The following is a 19,114-nucleotide window of genomic DNA, read 5'->3' as shown; positions in this document are numbered from 1 at the left end:
ATTTAAATTAGGATGCAGAAAAAAATTGGGAAGAATAAAAAAAAACTATTTTCCCAACATTGTACAGTTTAATCACTCAGGAGCATGCTGAAATAAAAATTATTCCTTTAACTGCTCTAGATACGAAGATATTCTTGCAAACTAGCAAACCATCAAAAATTTGTGTTTTGAGAAAACGAGAAGAAATGAACAGAGGTGGGATTTATTCATCTTGTTTACACCTTATAAAGTGGAATAAATCACCCAGGAAGTGAATAAATTAATTGACATGTAGGAGATGGACTGTAGATTTCCAAAATGTCATTTTCCAAGAGTCATTTTCTTTTATTAGATTTTCGGCCCATCGAGAACCCTGTCAAGAACCCTGTTCCCCTTTAAATCACAAAGTTCCAAAACTGTGATTGTAATTCTGGTTCAATGCTATACAGCTTGCATTCTCCTCAACACCCCCCCCCCCCCCCCCATTACTTTGTGCAGTATAAGCACACACTAGGGAAGCAGTCTCTGGAAAGCACTTGATGGTGTGTGTGTGTGTGTGCACGCGCGTGTGTGTGTGTGCGCGCGTGCGTGCGTGTGTGTGTTCATGCTGCACTCTTGCTGCCCGAATGTCTCTCAGGGTTAAATGAGATTAAATAAGAGAACTCTGCTAGTTCAGGAAGAACTGAACACCCCTCTAAAGTGGTCAGTAACTGCACAACACTAGGAGGTCTACCATGGAGTTTTCTGGGCCATCACCTGGTTGACTCAATCTTGATCTTGCATTTTTTTGCAGGCTCCCTGCATTTCTTTTTGATTTGCTGTGCATTAAAAACAATTTCTATGCCTCTGGGATGCTCTTTAGGCATTCCTGCATTATACCCAGGTTGCGGAAAGAGTACAATGATGAACCCTTTTCAAAATTAAATAGATTGGTTCCCTATGTTTTTTTAGTAATGCAGTCTGTATTAAAAAAAAATATGGCCGATTTGAATAGTTATTCAAATACGAAGTAGGTGCGTAGAACCACTTATCACTGTTATACCTTTCATGCATTACCACACACATCTTCGATTTACACTCTCTCCAATATCTTCCCTCAGCTCACGCAAGAGGTGGCCAGCAGTCACAAAGACAAACAGCGCCGACGGCTGCGCTTTCAAAACAAACAACACACAAACCTAAGGCCCAAGCATTCCGATCGCTGCACTTAGTCGGTTGCGTGCGGGCGGCGGTTTCAAAGGGACGTATGTCCAGGCGTCTTCCCGAGAAGACACCGACAGCAGCTCCCTCGGCCGCGCATTCTCCCCAGTGCGTGTTTTGCCACGATTTATAACCTCCGTGCCCTTTCCCCTCAAACTGCGAGATAGCAGTTAGCGCCGAACCCACAACCACTGCACTTACGCTGTGCTTTTTAACTGCTCTGGCTTGCCTCCTTCACGGCACGGTCGAAGCGCGACTTTTCCGAGAATCGGAACGGACCAAACCGCTGGCGTCGCCCATTTCCATGTGTTCCTACATCACTTCCGAAGTACGACCGCCTGCACGACCGTCATAAATAAACTTGGCCGCCCCTTCGGAATCCCCCCCGCGACAGTGGACCCACGGCTTCAGACAGACACCGGCGAAACCCGTGATTGTGGCTAGTAGTGCTACGCACTAAAAAAATATTCATATTGCCCGGAATTCTTATCATAAAACAAATTAGAAGCATGAAAAATAAATTCACGTGATTTGCTTTATGCCTGAAAAAGAAGTCTCATTTGTCTCCAGTTACCTGCAGGGCCAACCACAGAGAAATTTGCAAGCTGTGCTCCCCCCCTTCCCTTCCCCCCCCCCCCCCCCCCCCCCCCCCCCCCCAAGACTCCGATGCCTGCGAAACTGATCCTGCATGCATGTATGCAGTATATCTGTTTGGACTGAAACGGCACTGAGAAAGCTTTCACTGCTCAGTGCGCGCAGGTGCATACCGTGGCACTGAAGGTTGCAGACCTTGTGATGAGGACAGCGTGCGTGGTTGCAAGCAGCAAAGGCTAAGCCGATATTGCTCCCCCGAATAGATCATATTCCCTTCTGAGCTCTTTTGTTGCTATGATGACAAAAACGTCATAGCGTCTGCCACCTCCCATAAAGAAATAGTTAAACGGCTAAATAACTATTTTTAATCTGCATCTGTAGCACACTGGACAATGACAGTTACAAATATAAACTTTCATGGCTGCAACATGGGCATGCCGAAATGTAGGAAGGGTGGAGAGGGCAAACAGCGCACATAACTAACAGAGCTGGTGGTTGGCTGGTTCACAGGTCACGTGTGCACATCAAATGCAGTTGACACAATTGTGAGTGAATATGTTAGCGGCTGTGGCTTCTATATATTCTTATCCATGGTACTAGTATCAGAAATGTTCGGAACTCCCGAAGCTCTGCGAACTGTTTTTAATGCCCAAATAAAGCAGGGAATTTCACGTATTCACAGCATATTGAAACTCATATCAGTAGGCATCGAATCGACTGGACTGGGTGTTTCCAAGAGAGTTAAAACTGCCTTCATAGCAGTTTAAATCCCCTTCATGGATCACTGCCTTGTCGTGGCGGAGGGGCTTGCGAAACTCGATGAAGTCGTGAGCTCTGCTGTGTAGGGCCACCCAAGAAAGACAGGTCACGGCAGAGAGTTCTGACAAAATGTGATTCACTGGAGAAGGTAATGGCAACCCACTCCAGTATTTCCTGCCAGTATTTCATGGCAGTTAAATCCCCTTCATGGATCACTGCCTTGTCGTGGCGGAGGGGCTTGCGAAACTCGATGAAGTCGTGAGCTCTGCTGTGTAGGGCCACCCAAGATAGACAGGTCACGGCAGAGAGTTCTGACAAAATGTGATTCACTGGAGAAGGTAATGGCAACCCACTCCAGTATTTCCTGCCAAGAAAACCCTATGGCCAGTCACAATACCATTAATGATATGGCGCCGGAAGATGAGCCCCCCAGGTTGGAAGGTGTCCCACATGTTACTGGGGATGAACAAAGGGCGATTCCTAGTAGCTCCAGGACGAATGAAGCGGCTGGGCTAAAGCCAAAAGGACGCTCAGTTGTGGATGTGTCGGGAAGCGACCGGAAAGTCCGATGTTGCAAGGAGATGTATCACATAGCAACATGGAATGTAAGATCTATGACGCAAGGTAAACTGGATATCGTCGAGCGAGAAATGGACAGATTGAACATTGATATCTTGGGTATCAGCGAGCTCAAGTGGACCGGAATGGGAGAATTTAACTCCGGCGACCATTATGTCTTTTATTGTGGGCACGAATCCAAGAGAAGGAATGGGGTCGCTCTCATAGTAAACAGAATGGGCAAAGCAGTGCTAAGGTACAACCCCAAAAACGACCGAATGATTTCACTTCGGATCCAAGGTCACCCTTTCAACATAACAGTTATCCAAGTCTATGCACCGACCACTACTGCTGAAGAAGCTGACATTGAGAGATTTTATGCGGACCTACAATGCCTTTTAGACCGCACCCCATCATCAGACGTCGTTTTTCTCATAGGAGACTGGAATGCTAAGGTAGGGAGTGAAGAAATATCCGGAATTACAGGCAAGTTCGGTCTTGGTGAGCCAAATGAAGCTGGGCAGAGGCTAGTAGAGGTTTGTCAAGAAAACAACCTGACCATAGCGAATACTCATTTTCAACAGCACAAGAGGCGCCTGTACACATGGACTTCACCGGACGGTCTGTACAGGAATCAGATCGATTATATTATTTGCCGGCAGAGATGGAGAAGCGCTATACAAGCAGTAAAAACAAGGCCTGGGGCCGATTGTGGCACCGATCATCAGCTTCTTGTTGCCAAGATTAAGCTTCGATTGAGGAAAACGCAGAAAACTAGAAGGCCTTTCAGGTATAATCTGGATCAAGTTCCATTAGAATATGCTGTGGAAGTGAGGAATCGATTTCAAGAATTAGATCTAGAAGACAAAGAGCCCGAAGAGATGTGGACTGATGTTCGCGATATAATACAAGAAGTTGCTACTAAGGTAGTTCCAAAGCAAAAAAAGTGCAAGAAAGCAATCTGGTTATCTGAAGAGGCTTTGCAAATAGCTGAGGAAAGGAGGATGGCAAAAGTTATGGGGGAAAGAGAAAGATACAAGGTTCTCAATGCGGATTTTCAGAAAATAGCAAGGAGAGATAAGAATGCCTTCCTGAACATACAGTGCCAAGCAGTTGAGGACAACAGCCAATTAAGGAACACAAGAGCTCTGTATAAGACAATCAAAGATATCAAAGGAAGCTTCTGTGCTAAGCTGGGCGTGATAAAGGACAAACAAGGCAAGGACCTCACTGAAGCCGCAGAGATAAAGAAGAGGTGGCAGGAATACACAGAAGAACTGTACAAGAAGGACCCGAATGTGCAAACCCAACATAAGACGGTTGTGATCACTGATCTCAAGCCGGGCATCCTGAAGAGTGAAGTTGAATGGGCCTTAGCCAGCCTTGCTAAGAACAAAGCTAGCGGAATTGATGGCATTCCAGCTGAGTTGCTTCAAAACCTCAACCATGACGCTGTTAACATTCTGCATACATTATGTCAGAAGATTTGGACAACCCTGCAGTGGCCACAGGATTGGAGGAGGTCAGTTTACATCCCCATTCCAAAGAAAGGCAGTGCCAAAGATTGTTCCAACTACCGCACGATCGCGCTTATTTCGCATGCTAGCAAGGTGATGTTGAAGGTCCTCCAAGGTAGGCTGCAGCAGTATGTGGATCGGGAGCTTCCGGATGTGCAAGCTGGGTTTCGCAAGGGCAGAGGAACTAGAGACCAAGTTGCCAACCTTTGCTGGATCATGGAAAAAGCAAGAGAGTTCCAGAAACCCATCTACTTCTGCTTTATTGATTATGCGAAAGCGTTTGACTGCGTAGATCACAGCAGATTGTGGCAAGCTCTCCAAGAGATGGGAGTTCCAATTCACCTCATCTGTCCCCTCAGGAACCTATATGAAGGGCAAGAGGCCACAGTCAGAACTGGGCATGGTCTTACTGATTGGTTTCCGATTGAGAAAGGAGTGAGGCAAGGCTGCATACTGTCGCCCTGCCTATTTAACCAATATGCAGAGTGCATCATGAGGAAAGCCGGTCTGGACGAGTCTTCAGCTGGAGTGAAGATTGCTGGAAAATGTATCAACAACCTTAGATATGCGGATGATACCACTTTAATGGCAGAAAGTGAAGCGGAACTCAAGAGACTTCTGATGCGCGTACGAGAAGAGAGTGAGAAGTTTGGGCTTAAACTGAATATTAAAAAGACAAACATCATGGCGTCTTGCCCTATCAAGTCCTGGAGCATCAAGGGACAAGAAGTGGAAGCTGTGACAGATTTTCTTTTCTTGGGCTCCAAGATTACCTCGGAAGGAGACTGCAGCCATGAAATTAGGAGACGCCTGCTTCTGGGAAAGAGAGCAATGGTTAGCCTTGACCGCCTAGTAAAGAGCAGAGACATTAGTCTGCCAACCAAGATCCGTATAACTCGTGCTATGATCTTTCCAGTTGTTATGTATGGATGCGAGAGTTGGACTGTGAAAAAGGCTGACCGCCGAAGAATTGACGCGTTTGAATTGTGGTGCTGGCGAAGACTCTTGAGAGTTCCTTGGACTGCCAGAAGATCAAATCAGTCGATATTGTCGACCATAAACCTTGACTGCTCATTGGAGGGTCAAATTCTAAAGTTAAGGCTCAGCTACTTTGGTCATCTGATGAGAAGAGAGGAGTCGCTGGAGAAAGATTTGATGTTGGGAAAGGTTGAGGGTCGCCGGAGAAGGGGTAGGCAGCGAACGCGATGGTTAGATGGCATCCTCGAGGCACTGCAGATGAAGTTATGTGATGTTAGGAAGATAGTGAGAGACCGGAAAGCGTGGCGTGACATGGTCAATAGGGTCACGAAGAGTCGGACACGACTGAACGACTGAACTGAACTGAATTATCTGATATTTTTAATTTGTTTTGTTTTCATATATATTAGGGTGTCTAGCAAACCACAATTTTCAATATCCCTGACTTTTTCAGGTTTTCTCCGACTATTTCAGTTCAAATTCCCCGACGAGTGAAGAGGCTCAAAAATGAAGCTGCTGATAATAATGAGCATAGACGAATAATTCCCAACAAAAAGCTATTTATTAATCATTTTCTGCAATATACAATAGTGAAAGGCTGTTATTAGTGTTAGGCAGGTAAAAACATCGCAAGTTTACTGAAAATTAAAAGCGCACCGATGCCAGCCTCTGCAGAGCTCTTTAATACTACCAGTTGTGAAACTTCCTATAGTCCCCATGTATCAAAGAATGGCGATTTTGATTGGTAAAAAATCTGGTGTATTAGGGTGCCTCGCATCGAGGCACCCTAGGTGCATAATAGTGGCAGCGCCCGCGGCCATTAAAGGAAACGGCGTCAAAGTTGCAAACTTTCAGATTGTTAATAAATGTGCAATCACCTGCAAAATAAAATTAGTTGAAGACTTGCAGTAGCAAAAATTCTTAAATATAACAGCCGTAGAGTTAATTAAGGGGAGACACGAGTCTTAGAACGGTCGAAAATGGTGAAAAATCGATTTTGAGAAAAACGCATTTTCGGAACGTTTATCTTTTCGGGCACCTGCACTCAAATTATTAACACCATAAAAAGACCAGCGCAAAAAACAGGGACAAAATAACATAAAACGAAAGGACGGGTGCTCGCCCGTCCTGTCGTTTTGTGTTCCTTTGTCTCAGTTTTCTGTGCTGGTCTTTTTACGTGCTAAGCATGAACCAACTGGCCCAAGGAGCTATTTTGATCAAATTATTAATGCTGAATTTGGTAAGAAAATGCGATAAAATCGACAAATGTCACGGCAGCCACCAAATGCCACCCGAAGAGAGGAAATCTGTTCGAAATTACCGCGCGCCACGGGCGTTGAAGCCGGCCGATCGCCGCCATCTTGGCCTTGGTTTGAAACTGTTTTCTTTGTGCAGAATTTTCGCCACCTCAAAATGGCTTCGCTCAAGTGGACTGGCTGTGCGCACCGGTTTTCCGAAGACCGCTTATGGTTTCTGATTAGCTCTCACGCTACTCACGTGCCGCGCTCAGGGGTGGAAGCAGGCTCGAGCATTTTGGAGCAGCTTTGGAGCAACGTAACAAGAGTTTTGGAGCATATGAATTATGTTTTGAAGCATATTTCTAAGGTCAAAAGCCATTGATAATTGCAGTCTTCGTTTTCTGAGCTATAAAATCTTCAATCTGATTCCTTTTTATGCACGTTCAATGCCTTAACCTCTTGGAACATACCAGTAGCAAACGGAACGCTTGCTGGTGCACTTCATAACTGAACTCCTAGTCTGGTCTAATACATTCTTATTTTGACTTGATGGATTCAAATATCGAGTCTACCACTTTGATGAGCTTGAGCAGTGATACTAATTTGGAGTCCAGATGAATGGGCATGACATTTCCGCTCAATATCTCGTGCATGTCTACCTATTTTATTTAGAATACAGCTCAAAGCCCTCAAATACGGGGTATTAAATGATCCTTTTTGATCCCATGTCTGGCCTTATCTGATAAATTCCTGAGAAATGGTTATTTGGTCTGCCAAAAAGGCGCCTTCAGACCACAATAACATGGCTTGATAAGCTTGGTGCCAGTGCCGCTCCCATACTTTTTGCCTACCGTGGGATCGCAGATGACTGCTGCGCCACCTCGATCGCCTTGTTTGTTTGTAAACAAGGAGGAGGTATGCACGGATGGAACCAGCTCGAGCATTTTGGAGCAGCTTTGGGACACAGACAAATGGCATTGAAGGGTATATCATCATTCAGCTTTACTTCACCGCCTCCTGCCAATAGTTTATCACTCTTTGCTTGAGCAATGCTGGGGCTCATTTTTAATATCGTGGCAGTAGGCCATATGCCTTTCCAACACTCTTGAGGAGTTTCCTAGTGACTGACAGCTCTGGCGTTTCAACCCATAACGCTTCAAGTATGATTTTGTCTGACGTAGGCCTGACATGCTTCTCGGGGACAAAGGAGCTTGATGTTGAAGTATTGGCTTGTTTTCATAGTAAAAGTACTACAAAGACATGTATTTTTTGTGCCCGGACAAGTTTCCTAATGGCTCGCGGTAGTTTACACTATCTGCTTCGATTGCTACTCTCTCTACCTTCTCCACTGGCGATTGAAAAGGCAGGAAAGAAGTGCTATGTGACATGCATAGTGCATTTTTTCGCAATGAACTATCTTCAATCACCTGTAGCTCATACTAAATTTACTTGCAAAGAAATATTTATTATGCTCCATGCTTCCTGCCCTTACAAAAATTTCATTTGTATTAAGCCCAGTGCAAGATGTGCTATATCTTTGCCTCTGGCACTGTGACATTGTTCCAGAGTTCTGCTAAATTTGATGGCAGAAAATCAAGGCAGCCAGTTTGGAGCAGTTTTAGAGCAATATTGCATTTTGGAGCAGGATGGACCAGACAAAGCAGTTTGGAGCAGAATGGAGCAATTGAAGCAGCGCTTCCACCCTCGATCGCAAGGAAAACCTCTGCACAAAGCGGTGCATCGAGAAACACGAGCGCAAACGCGGACGCGCACGAAGCGGCAGTGAAGGCGGCGAACGCAAAACAAAGAAAAAGTAAATCATGTGCCTATCCCAGCCAATGGGAGACTCGGAACGGCGTGCTTTCAAGCGCGCCGTTCCGAGTTTCCCATTGGCTGGCATGACCGGCACGTCATTTTTTTTTTCTTTCTGTTTTGCGTTCATAGCCGTCGATGCCGCTTCGTGCGCATCTGCATTTGCGCTCGTGTTTCTCGATGCACCGCTTTGTGCAGAGTTTTTCCATGCGATCGAGGTGCCGGAAAACAGTACATTGTAACCGTGCACGCAACGAGCCTCTGGAAGCCATAAGAAACAGGCGTGGAACAAAAATCAGAATTAAGAAGTGGCTTGTTGGGCGAGTTGGTTGGACATTATGTTAAAACAACGCTAGAAACACGGACAGTGCAATTTGTGTTTGTCTTTCTAGCACTGTTTTAACATAAAAATCAGAAGACACCGACCACAAGCGTGCAGTCAGGACCTGCGTTACAGCCGATGCCAGACTCGTTAGATGTGCAGAGAACATCAGCCACGCTGCTCGATGACGACATCACGGATTCAAATTACAGCGCGGATCGCATACTGGGTCATGGTACACTTCAGGTTGACGTCGCTGCCGCCGCCGCGTACTACTCTACAGCGGAGCCGGTGCACTGTGTTGAGTGGTTGGTGCAAAATCCGTTTCGTCAGGGAAGTCAGCGACCCAACGAGAGTTTCACCTCGCCGTCAGCGGGGAATGCAGCGCCAGTACTGAGTTCGTGATTGTGGACATGGAAGTGTTAAGCGCGGCCGCGCGCTCAGCACACACACAAAAAAATCTGCATGAATAACATACTTGCTGCGGGCCAGAATGAAAATGCACTGCAGAATATATCGTGCCATTTTCCCTGACTTGGCAAAATTTTTCATGGTTTCCCTGACATTTCCCTGATTTTTCCCGGTGCATAAAATTTCCCTGACAATTCCCGGTTTTCCTGGTTGCTAGACACCCTGATGGTGGTGTGCTGTGTTCCTTTTGAGGTCAAATAGCACGACTGTGATCTCTGCTACTAGAATGGGTTCGTCCAGTAGCGGATTCTTCGCCCCCTGATATTCTTTATCCGGTGCCGGGAATGTGGGACCTATATAGAAGTCTTTAAGTCGGTCGATAAGCTGTTCATCGGTTCCGTCAAATTTGTATCTTGCCTTGATTTGCTCGATGTTGGCATGGGTTTTGGCATTGGTGGAGTCTATGAGATGGCGCAGCATCCGCCACGTGTTGCGATGGCTCATATTCTTCTCTAGCTCGTTGCATTTTTGATCCCACCTTTTCTCTTCTATTTTGAATGCGCAGCTCTCTATTTCTCTATTGTGCTCGGCTACTTTCTTCCTAAGGTTTCGGTTCCCTTTCTGGCGCTTTAGCTTATTCTCGAGAGTTGTTTTTCGGTTTCACATATTTCTAAGTTTGTTGTCTAATCAGAATGGAAGGCCATCTCTCTCTATCGCTTTGGTGGCCTGTTTGACGTGTGAGACAACTGTTGACGTCCACTCTATTATGTCTCCGATTTCGCCTAAGTCTACTGTTGATCTGATATCCCTAAATTCGTACCAGTCAGTTTATGTATGGGCACCCCTAGTTTCCTATCAATTTGGATTTCGATTATAAAGTGATCGCTGCCAAGGTTTTCGCCCGTGTTCTTCCACAATGTTTTGCCCATCCTGTGTCCAAGTGTTAGGTCCAATGCTGTGTCACAGCAGAAGCTGTTGCCCGTTCTGGTTGGCTTATTTGGATCCGTGAATAGTGAGAGTCCTGTCTTGTGAATCGCTTCCCATGGCATTCTACCTATCCTATCGATTTTGGGGTAGCCCCATTCGTGATGATTTGTATTAAAGTCCCCCACTACGAGCAGAGGGCATGATCTCGCTATCCTCAGCGCTTTCTTAAATGTGTCCTCAAACTGTATCTTTTTGTGATGAGGGGGGCTATAAGCGTTCAGGACGAATATGCTTCCCCTATCCTTTTTGTCGGTGAGAATTTCTACGAGTACGGCCTTCCCTTCATCCGTACCTGCGTCGTGTTCAATTGCCGCAATGTTATTCTTGACTAGGGTGGCTACTCTAGATTTGTCTTCTCTTCCACTGTCGAATGTGCGGTACCCTGGAATTTCGACTGGGGGTTTTCCAGATTCTTGTAATGCCACAGCAAGCGGAGGCTCTCCTTGATTTAAAATGTGCTATTGCAGGAATGCCTTTTTCTTTTTGAAGCCCCTGCAGCTCCAATGCCAAATTATGGTCCCTGTCTTGTCCATGATGAGTGAGAGAACGGGGCTTCCGGACTCGAGGGAGGCTTCGGATCAGGATGAGCTCTCTCTTCGCCTCCTAGCACGGTCAGAAGTGAGTTTATTTGATTTGTTATAGCCTGGACTTTCTTCTCTATGACATCACTTAGTTTGGTTACTATACTTTCCTCGTGTTCCTTGAGGCGTGCTTCTAGTTCGACCTCATTAATGTTTCTGTTCATCTTTTTGTTTCTCTCGGGTTGAGCTGTCTCATGATCCTCTGCCTTCCTTTTTGCGATGCTTACCGTATCTACCTCCATGCTGCCCTCGTGCTGCGTCTGTAGGGACTCTGTTCTCTGGACAAGGGTAAGTGGTCTTTTTGAGCCGCCTGCGTAGCTCGCACTGTATGGTTCGTTAGGGGCCCAACTTGCTCTTTGAGTTGGTTTAATTATTTCTCTTAGTTGACGATTTCCCTCATCTCTCTTTTCTATCTCTTTTTTAAACATATTGGCCTGTGCCTCTAATTCTGGTGTCATATCATGGGAGAGCACGCTTGCGAAGCTGACAGGCATACCAGAGTGGGTCCTCTTGTCTCCTGGCTCCCACAGGTCCGGCCAGTGGGTCTGCTTGTCCCTGGGTGGTGGCTTGGATGCACTTGTGTCCCTGGACTCGGATCGTTGTTTTTTGGTCGTCATACTTTTTCTTTATAGGATGCATGGAATCCATTGACTGAAAAATTTTACGGCCCTTGGTAGTCCAGATCTTTGAAGTTAACGATGACTGTTTCGGATGTCCTTCCTAGTCTTCTTACTGCCGTATACGCTGGGTTGCGTGGGCTGTTCAACGCCTTGTGTATTTGTTCTTCCGTCAACTGCAAATTAATCCCGCAGATGACGCCTTTGCCCCCTTCGGGCATTGCCGGGAGGGCAATCATTTTAACATCTTCTTCACCGACTCGGATGTTCTTGATTTTGGTGAAAGTCTCTGCCTTTTCCTTGTCCGGGGTTGATATTAGGATCGTTTAGTTGTTTTTGTTCAAGACAATGTCCTCTTCTGCCATGGGGAATAGACCGGTCGCCTCCAGTATAGCATTTCCGACCAGAGCCCCCAGCTTCTCCTTTATGTTGTTGATTCCTCTTGCTGGCCATAGGATAATCTTCTCTGTGCCCGATGGCAGGCGAACTTGCAGCTTGTCAACCGTCCTCTCTGCCATGGCCTTGTTTTTCTTCAGGTTTAGCGTTTTTTGTTTCCTTCTTCTTGTTAATACTTCTGCCACTTTCTCCTCCGGGGCGTATCTGCCGTCTATGGAGTGGCACCAGCCCCCCCTGGGCTTTTTCTTTATCGTCGAAAGCGCCGACGTCCATCTTTTCTTTATCCTCTCCTCCAGCGTTGGGAGGTCTTCTTTCTTCTTGATTTCAGCCAACGACGTTGGCTGTTCGTCACTTCCGGTAGTTGCCGCGGTTGATGCGGCTCCATTTCTTTTGTCTGCCGGCATTTCCGCCGACGCTGCAACTGCTGCCCATGGCTGCGTCATGCTTGGGCCGGCACTGCAGCTCTGCGAGCTGCTATGCCGTTGCGTTCTCTCGGCACTTCTCTCTTCTGCCGCAGTCTCCGCAGACGCTGCAACCACTGCCCGTGGGGCTTCCATGCTTAAATTCTTCGATGGTGGGAGACCTCAGGTAGGGCCCGCGAGAATGCGGTCGGCTCTGTAGGCTTAGCTCGGCGAAGAGTCCGTTAGGCTTAGCTGCTCCACGAGCGATGCAGATCTTGAGAAGCCGAAAAATAGCGAATAAGAGGTCCACTTGCCCAAAATCGGTGTCGCTGTGGCCCTTGCATATTCCGTCACTTGATTCAGAGAACAAATCTAGGTGAAAACTTCGAAAAGCTGCCAAAATAGCCAAAAAAAACGTGGAGCCCATGTGAAATGTGTCCGCCCTCTTCGGCTGCACGCAGCGCCCCCACAGCACACGGATCTAGACACCCTGATATTATGCCCATACTACTCAATATGACAACAGAGCAATCTCTGATATTATGCACGTACTACTCAATATGTCATCAGAGCAATTATTTTTGTCCTAACGCTAATATTAAGGAAGAAAAAATATGAACGTCACGCCACAGGCAGACTTTTCGTACACATCGCTGAGTCTGGATTTTGCAATGATGTAAACAAGTGGAGTTATTCAAGAAATGGGGAATATGATTTGTGCATTCAAGCTACTGGTGCCACAGCTTCCTCAGAAATTTTAAAAAGTACACTTATGAAAAATTAGGTCGTGCTTCCGAATTAATTTTTCCGCTCATATCGTTCATATTTTTTTCTCCTTTAATATTAATGTTACGACAAAAATAATTGTACTGCTGACACATTGGATACTTCGTGCGTAATATATCCAAAAGCACAATAAAGAAGGAATATCAAATAATTTGGCAGTTTTATCTCTCGTGGAATCACCTAACAGTGTTGTAGTATAGTGGTTTGTGGGGTTTAACGTCCCAAAGCGACTCAGGCTATGAAAGACGCTGGAGTGGAGGACTCTGGAAATTTCGACTGCCTGGGGTTCTTTAACGTGCATTGACATCGCACAGCACACGGGCGCCTTTCTTTTCGTCTCCATCGAAAACCGGCTGCCGAGGCCAGAATTCGATCCCGCATCCTTGGGCACAGTTGTCGAGTGCCGTAACCATTGCGCCACCCCGGCGGGGTTGTTGTAGTATAGTAGTACTAGTTGGGGACAAAAGGCAGAGTGGCAACTCAGGCCATAATGCACGGAACGCGAAGTGGTTATTCATTGTCACTGGCCATCAATCAGACAAGAATAAAGAGCTCGGTATACATGCTTTAATATTTCAGTAGCTTTAATATTCCAGCATGCATGCTGGAATATTAAAGCTGCAGCTAAATATTCTGCTTTAAAGATTTGATGTTCTCCAATTCGTCTGGCATGCAACATCAAGAAGCAGGCTTGACCACTATAAAAAATGCTCAAGCATACTTAACCAGCCAAAGGACGAGACACAGGAAAGAAGAGGACAGGACAACCCTTACCAACGTGCCCAGTCGTCAACCTTGTTGATGCTCAAGCATGTCAAATTTGCCAAAATTTTCATAGCTGTGCAGCACGAACCTCCTTTTGAAGCAGTGACAGCAGCAGGCAAGTTTGGCTGGGCTTGAATGAAGCCAAGTCATTGGGTGAGAAGTCGTCAGGACTGGTCGCTGGGTTGGCCCACTTGGTACGCAGCTGCTCACATGGCACAACCAGTGCTTTGCTGTAGCTGCGGAACAGACAAAGAACAAGGAGGGATTCCCAGTCAGTGTGCTGAAAAACACTGCAAAGCACTCCACGCTAATATTTATACGATAGCATGAGATTTTACTGCAAGCTGTAGTGTTAGGAGCTGCAAACTGTAGTGCAAAAGCTTAGGAGGTCTGTGCAAAAAGAAAGCAGTCGCAGGATTAGAGACCCATTGGTTTTTTTCTAAGGCACTGAGCTAGCAAATCTACATAGTTTAGTTTAGTTTGTGGGCTTTAACGTCTCAAAGCGACTCAGGCTATGAGAGATGCCGTAGTGTATGTCTCCAGAAAATTCGAGCACCCGGGGTTCTGACATTTTCGCCTCCATCAAAAAGCAGCCGCCGAGGCCGGGAAAATTTACATGGGAAATGTCTCATTTCATGGTGACATGGCGGACAGCTTTTATGAATATAGTACATTGTGATGGCTGCACTTATTTCACATATGAGAATTTTTTCCTTTTGTATTTACTAAACTTCTTTGAATTTATACAATGAAAGGAGACGTCCCTTAACAAACACTGATATGCTTTCCTACAGCCAGAAACGTTAGTAAAACCTCAATAACTGAAACTGAGTCAATTTGAAATCCCAGATAACTAGAAAAATTTCAGCACTTCCATGATCCCTAAATTAAAGTTGACTAGACGATTCGAAGCAGCAGCCTCTACCATCCTGGTTAATTCGAAGATCTTGTGATGCAATGTGGCAATGTGTGATCCTGATTTTGCCACTAATCTAGGCAAGTGACAGCCTTTCACAGCCGCAAAGCATCGCTGCAGAACAGCGCCAACATTTGAAATGCGAAGCGTACAAGTCTCTGTGTTCCCTACAATCCCCAATTCATTCCAAACCAATCCATTATACAGTTTGTGGACTGTCGTAGCGTTTTGTACTGTGAAAGGAGCGGCGCAAACCATAGCAAGTGTTTTCCAAGTTCCGTGATGGCGGAAGGCAGCGAGCGGCGCGAAGGAGTTCATGCCTTGTCCTTTAGCCCGAACTGCACATGCGCACTCCTTGCGCAAGTTCCACTCATTACATTTTCCATGAGCCAGTCAATTTTGTACCACACGTTCTGTGATGTCATAGCGTGCGCCTGTTAAAGAGATGTGTTTTTCTGCAATGCAGCAGGAGATGCTGGTGTTGATTTAAACGTCTCATGCTTTCAGTGCTTCGTCAAAGAATGACAGAACTGGAAGCGACCATGCGCATACTCTCATCCCTATTCTCCAGCCTTGCCGAGAAGTCTAGAGGAGGCATTAAAACCAAAACATCACCAGCACCTTCCACCCCTAGTAGCATAAGTGCGTGTTCCTCAACACAACTCCGCAAAGCTGTTATGGTGTTACCACCTGACAGAGGCAGTTATAACCCCCCCCCCCCCTTCCCCTCCCCATTTCAAATATTGTATGTATACTCGTCAACAACAAGGCAACCTTGCAATAGGTTGAATGCACAAAATGCCGGCCTGAGGTACCCCCCCTTTGTATACCGGTTAGAAGGTTAGGTTGCCGGCTTCTCTGAATACTTAAGGTTGACCTTCCTTGAAAAAAATGATCTGAAATGGGGGATAAACGTGCACACAAACCTATCTGAGGGGTCTCAAGTAGTTTCGAACTAGCAGCGAATAGTATGTGCCCTGTGTGCCCTGTGACACCATGCGTATAGAAAAAGATCTGTGGTTTAACTACGGTTAAGCCTAATGGTGTAGCGAAGGCTACGGCCCCCTGGCTACGCTAAGGTTCAGCTTATAGTGGAGCACACAGGTTTCCCTTTCCTCTTGCTTTCATTCCGCCGTGCAGCAGTGGCTTCGTCCTGGGCAGTAGCACTCGACGCCTTGTCTCCGATCAGAAGCTAATCGGGCTTGTCTTTCTGCGTATTGCCATCGCCGCTTTTCCAATCGCTCGACACGCTGTTTTTCTGTTTTCTTCTTCTTTCTTTTTTTTTTTTTCTTCTTATGTGACGCAGGATGCCACGCCGATGGCTTGAAAACCTACCGTAGTGTAGCTTTCGCTAAAAAAAAAAAAGTGAATTCGTATGCACGTCGATTTTGCTGAAAAAAGTGCAGACTGTACGCATACTATTTACCCAGCCAGTTTGCACTGGCAGCCACTTCCTCAGATATGTGGTCACAAATGTGAGAGCACACTTACTACTGGAAACCTTCCAGGTGTGCGGACGCGCTGGAACACAGAATTATAGGACTTCTGCAGGTTGGTTTGCCTCTACGTAGTCACTCGGGTTGTATGCAATTACGGAAGGCAGGGCAGAGCACCGTTTTTTCGCTTTGTATTTCTACTGCTGTCCTTGGTTACGCATTTATTGTTTCATGCAAGTTAATACATCCTGTGAGAAAGTACAAAACAAAGTGCACAGCACTTCGTTTTGCAACTATGAGTTAGGGGGGTGGGGGGTGTCTACTTTTACGTGGCAATATATGGCAATCACGAACTTCGTCCCGTAAAAGTGACCCATTTCCGCAACAAAGTTTTCTGACTGAGCCCTATTCTTTATGCTGTGGCTGGTTAATCAAAAAAGCAGGTTAATTCAAATACTTTTTGCAGTCCTGATGACTCTGAATTAAGCTTTTACTAGTATGTAGCTAAGGAATATGTAAGTTTACTAGAACCACTTCAAACTGCATTTTTCCCCAATGGTTAAGTGTGTGTATTTCACAAACCTTCATTTTACTAAGTCACTGTAGAGGCAAATATTTGAAGTGGTAGAAATACAGTGGACGCGAGCTAAACGAAACCTGCATAAACGAAAACTCCTTTTAAATGAAACAATTTCAAAAAAAGTGATTGGTTTCATATACAATCAGTGCAGAGTCGCGCTCGACAATCGAAACCCCATTTTGCTTGCGACACGGATAAACGAAACTGAAACTGTGCATGAGTAGTCTTTGTTGATGTCGATATTCAGAATTCAATCCAATCCAGTACCTTACGCTCCTTGTTTTTTGTTGTGCGGGTGCCACTTTGCTCTGTTCCGTGGCTGTGTTCGGTGGCTGTATTTCTTGACTTCTTTCCGGCGTGCAGTATGGAAGAAGCTGCTAGAAAGCGTCCCCATAATGCGTTGTCTTTAAAAGCCGAGATGAAAATTCTTGATGATGTGAAGTGTGCCAAGAAGTCGAAAACTGCTATCGCGAAAAGGCATGGCATCCCAAAGTGCACGCTTTCAAGGATTCTGAAGGATCGTGACAAGATTGAAAAAGCATATAAGAGCGGCGCTTCCGCCCCCGATAGGAAAAGGATGTGTCTGGCCGAACATGAGCACCTTGAGAAGACACTTTTCCTATGGTTCAAGCGTGCTCGAAGTTCCAATCTTTCAGTGACCGGGCCTATTTTGGAGGAGAAGGCGAGAGACATTGCACTACAGATGAAGACTTTAAATTCAGCGATGGCTGGTTAAGCCGTCTCAAGAAGCGCCACGGCCTTGTTTTCTGCACAACAGCAGGTGAAAATGCCAAGGTAGATAATGATGTTGGCTCTGACTGGCAGCAGCAGAAGCTTCAAGACGTCCTTGCAAATTACGAGCCGAGCAACGTCTTCAACATGGACAAAATGGCGCTTTTTTACAAGCTTTTAAAGGTCACAACCCTTAAACAAAACTGTCAATAAACGAAACAGATTTTCTTGTCCCCGTCGAGTTTTGATTAAAGGCAGTCCACTGTATTGCTAAGACAGTTGGGTAGCACAGCCAAGCAACAAGCAATTGGACACAAAAGAAATTGTAAACAAAACAACACATCACAACAGATATAACCACAAAAATTTAACAACAAAACACATGTCTTAAAGCATAATCATATGGGAAAACGGCAGGGGCAAAACATGAATGAAGGCCGATGAAAAATGTTATCTTTTTTTGTTTAAGCAATCACAGCAGAATGGCAGTTTCAGTCTCATGACACACAAAAACATGTCTCTACAGCATAACATATACCAAACTTTGTCCTGAAATTGAACTCACCAACGATGATGCACAGGCTCTGAAATAATTTGACTGTGCTGGTTGGGATTGTGGGGCTCCGCAGCCCCTTTAAGTGTTTTAAACCGCGCGCGCGTCTTCCTATTTGTATTGTGTTTGCACGGGCAGCACGAGTGCGCATGAGCGAGCAGATAATCTTGGGGGGCGTGATGTTAGCGGCGACAGACGAGGGTAGATAAGCGCGTCGATAGCAAGGCGCGGGCCTTTTTTGCCCCCGGCGGGGAGGCAGACACGGGGCAGCCGGCGAGCGTCATGGGCCAGCAGGGTATGCACGGACGACTGAAAGAAGATCGCCGACATGAAGATGGAAGCAGTGCCTGCAGAAACAACCTAGGCGTATTCGTGTGAGTTGTTGTCACGCAAGGAGCAATGTTTCTTGTGCCGCCGTTAGCGCTTTGGCCCTATTGCTCGTTTTATTCGCTCCGCAGTGTTTTGTTTCGCCGCGGTAAAGCCCTGACATTCTTCCCGCTTTCCGTTGGTGTTCTATTGTCGTGCGCATGAACAGCCTTCTTCTCAGCGCAGTAGCGCCTTATGTTTCTTTGTTTTGCTTTTTCATTCATCAGGAATAAACCGGTGTTTTTAAGAGAATGGATTTGTCACTCGTCGGGCGAGACCATGGATTGCGGACCCGTTTTTTTGAAGGCGAGGCCTTCAGGATAAAGCTACGCTTTGCTAAAAAAAAACATTAAATACCATTTAACGCATTCATAGATGTGGCAATGACAGAATGGACACTTCCAAAGGATGAATGGTATGATAACTAAGAAGATTAAAATGTGTTATTCTGTGCCAGCTTCAAAGTGTCGATGCGACTATCATGATGGGGTCTTTTCGAAATGAGCCAAATTCATCGAAACAGGAACTGAGAAAAATGCGAATTTTGGATTTGGCTTTTTTTGATGTGAAACTGTAAATATGAGCCCAAAATTTGTTGCGTAAACATATCTACGGCAGCATTCAAACCCC

General features: G+C 45.8%; 1 protein-coding gene across 4 annotated transcripts in view; it reads right to left on the bottom strand.

The window, feature by feature from the left end:
- Window positions 1–19,114, bottom strand: part of LOC146204888 (leukotriene A-4 hydrolase) — a 72,174-nt gene that overhangs the window by 12,275 nt on the left and 40,785 nt on the right. For all 4 annotated transcript variants that reach the window (XM_084589590.1, XM_084589589.1, XM_084589593.1 and 1 more), the window contains exon 14: window positions 13,990–14,137. In XM_084589590.1, the coding sequence (XP_084445716.1) occupies window positions 13,990–14,137 (148 nt within the window). The remainder of the gene's footprint in view (window positions 1–13,989; window positions 14,138–19,114) is intronic.

This window comes from Amblyomma maculatum, chromosome 1, assembly GCF_055883805.1.
Source record: "Amblyomma maculatum isolate TAMU_Amacu chromosome 1, ASM5588380v1, whole genome shotgun sequence".
Taxonomy (NCBI): Eukaryota; Metazoa; Arthropoda; class Arachnida; order Ixodida; family Ixodidae; genus Amblyomma; species Amblyomma maculatum.
The sequence above is the reverse complement of the archived record's forward strand: the minus strand, read 5'-3'. Positions and strand labels throughout refer to the sequence as shown.